At 37.7% G+C, this 3,282-nt stretch overlaps 1 protein-coding gene across 1 annotated transcript; it reads right to left on the reverse strand.

The window, feature by feature from the left end:
* Window positions 1-2,000: 2,000 nt before the first annotated feature.
* Window positions 2,001-2,945, reverse strand: LOC124888812. Its single transcript, XM_047400100.1, has one exon. It carries the CDS (start codon window positions 2,943-2,945, stop codon window positions 2,001-2,003), a length of 945 nt encoding a protein of 314 aa, XP_047256056.1.
* Window positions 2,946-3,282: the final 337 nt, after the last annotated feature.

The following is a 3,282-nucleotide window of genomic DNA, read 5'->3' on the forward strand; positions in this document are numbered from 1 at the left end:
GAGTGTGGATACACTAGTTGATCCCATTGATGATCGAATCGACTCTTCTTGTAAGATCGATTTATGTCCACCTAATGTTGAAACCATTATGTTGAATGAAAGTACATTCTTTTAAAATTTGGGTTAATCAACTTATATGTGAAAATTACCCACCATTTGAGGATGTGTATGATGTAATTAATGAACCTCAAGTGTGTGGTGATATTGAAAATGTTGATCAAAGGAATAGGAGTGAACTCGAGAGCTATTCTTGGGATAATCTTGCACTTGAAATCTCTTTGAAACTTGATATTGATCTTTTAGAGAGTGATGAATGTGTTTGTTCCAAATCTACCCATGAAATAGATCATGCTCTCTTTAGGTATAATGACTTGTTTGAAGATGATATAACCACTCCTAATGAACCTAGTAGTGAAAATGATGGTATAGCTTGCCTTAGAAGCTACAGCCGATATGTTAACCCACTATGGTGTGACAACATTTGTACTAAAGATGGAAATCACTTCTTGGAAGATGGAAGTACTCTTAAGGTAAGGGATGTGTAGTCTTGGAAACTACTTCTCCTTCTACTTTGTGTGATTTTATTGTTGAGAGTACTCATGGTGATGATTGTGAAACTAGTAGTGAGTACACACATGAGGGCACCTTAGTAGAAGTTGACTTGAGTGATACCTTTATTTACTCTCTATTTACTTTGGATAATATGTATGCTATTGTACAGAGTATGCCATTTAGTTTGGGTAGAGACCACGGGAAAAAGGAGTGTTGTCTAGACCCGTGTCTATGGCCACTCTTCCCGTTTGACCCCGGTGCCAAATACAGATTTTATGATGATGGTATACCCAACTTGTTGCTTGTTTTACATGAAAAGCAAAGTATCACTTTTGGTAAACTCCATAACCAAATCCTTTGTGCATTTTTCATTAATTATTTAATATTTAGTTCAAAGGACCCTTGGTTATATTCTAATTATGTGCAACCTTGGAATGTTAAGGTGATTTGTCGTGCTAACCCTAGCCCTCATTTCATGAGGAGTTTGTATTTGTGTGTCCTTTCTTTGTTTTTGCAAGGTTTGGATTCGAGGTCGAATCCTTTTCAAAATGGGGAGGATGATACGAGTCAAATAGCCACCTTAGTTTTTGATGACATCTTTGAAGGCCAACACCTAAAGGCTCAAGACTTGATCACCCCAAGAGCACAAGGATACGCAAGGAAGGATCATTTTGAGCATGACTTAAAGCAATCTTGTGTGTGGAAGGTTTCTTGGTTGCTTACATTGATGCTAACCTGAGAACCACAAGCCTTGAAGTATGAACCATACTCGATTTTTGAGAGCATTGAAAAGACGTCATTCATTCAAGTTATAACATACCTTGGTTGCCCCTTCATTAAGGGTATTTTATACATTATATATGGTGTATTTACACACCATGGCAGCCCCTCTCATTAAGGGAAAAGTGGTCTTTTTATCTTCATTTGTAATATATTATAAATAGGCCCCTTTAATCTTATTTTTCACTAGTTTTGGAAGAATGAAAGATTGAAACACAAATCCTCTCTCTTGAGAGTAGAACACTTTAGGTAGTCTTAGTTTAAGGATTAGAAAAGCTAATATTGATCTTTTCTTGAAAACGGTGAATCTTGAGGTGAGTTGATTCCCTTGGCAGTCACCGTAAGAGTGTGGTATGGATCATTACATTCATTAGGGGTTTTTGAGTTTAATACTCTTTAGTTCTTAATATTGTAATAATCTTGGTCTCACTATCTATCCTTTACTTTTGTTGTTGTTATCTTGTGTAATGGACTATTTTGGGTCCTTTATTGAATCTGAAACTTGTGTTATTGTTGTTCATCTTGTTCATCACGTTTTGTAGCTGTTTTTTGGTGATATATACATCATTGTATCTTGTATTCTTCTTGTTGAGAGTAGTCTCCAAAAAGGTCCTTGGATCCTTAAGATTTGTGGACTGTTTTGGAGTTGTTTCATGTTTCTCTTGTCTTTATTGTATCAATTTATGTGCAGGCGCGCAACCAAATTCAGCATCATATCCTATAGCAGAATCACAAGACAACTTCACGGAATTAGCAGATGTTGTGCCATTACCATTGTTGCTTCTAGAACCTTGGTTAAAGTACTGTGAACTAGTTGAGTATCTATTTCCATTGTTGGGGTAATGTTGAGATGTCGGACCAGCTGTGCGAATGGGATTGGGGTAACCATGTAGCTTGTAGCATTTTTCCTTTGTATGACCTAACTTCTTGCAGTATTCACAAAATGGTCTATTCTTACTAGAGGATGGATGATTGGATACAGAGTAGTTGGTCCAAAAATTTCTGGTGTTAGAGAAATTGGAAGAGCTAGTAGGCTCATTTGGAAGCTTGTTTGATGGATAAGAGGAGTATGTGGAAGAGGAATAATTTGTTCTGAGTTCCCTTCCTCTGGAAAGACTAGATGTTCCTGCCATGAAAGAACTAGATTCAGGAAACATCTGATTGTTTGGCTTGAGCTCTCTTTGCTTCTCCTCCTGGATTAAAATAGCAAACACCTGTCCCATAGATGGAAAGGGATTCATCATTAGTATGCTCCCCCTGATCACAATGTATACTTCATCTAAACCCATAAGGAACTGCATTAATCTTCTGTCTTGTTCTGCCTTATGTGATGCTTTCTTAGCCCCACAAGTGCATGTGCAGCTGCATTGATCTTTGACATTCAAATTACTCAATTCCTCCCATAATTTCTTAAGTCGAGTATAATATGTAGTAATATCATGAGCTTCTTGGATGAAATCATTGATCTTCTTCTGAATTTGGTATTGCTTTGCACCATTAGTCTGATCATAAGGGTCTTCTAATTCAGTCCATAATTCCAAGGCATCGGATACATATTCTACGCTGTCCGCAGTATCATTTGACAAAAAATTGAGGATCCATGAAGTGACCATGTCGTCACACCTTTCCCATTGTCGATAGGTGGAAGGAGTTGGAAGGGGTTTCTTGCATTCTCCATTAATGAAACCTAACTTATTTTTCACAGAAAGTGATCTAAGAACACCACATCTCCATGATCGGTAACCAACTCAGTCAAAAGGGATTGGAACGAGAGCCGTACCGGGGCTGTCGGGGGGATATATATGTAAAGAGGACTGATTGACTCAATAGCATGTATTTCACTGGCTGGATTCGTAACTTCCACCATGGTGAATCAAGTACAGTAAAAAAATAACCTTTGGAGAAATAGGGGTAAATGTTGAGCTGAGAGTAGTGCAGCGAGGTGCAATT

Source organism: Capsicum annuum, chromosome 11, assembly GCF_002878395.1.
Source record: "Capsicum annuum cultivar UCD-10X-F1 chromosome 11, UCD10Xv1.1, whole genome shotgun sequence".
Lineage (NCBI taxonomy): Eukaryota > Viridiplantae > Streptophyta > Magnoliopsida > Solanales > Solanaceae > Capsicum > Capsicum annuum.

Bases quoted from the DNA above. Each gene is read 5' to 3' on its own strand.
- LOC124888812 (XM_047400100.1), bottom strand. From the start codon at position 2,945: ATGGTCACTTCATGGATCCTCAATTTTTTGTCAAATGATACTGCGGAC.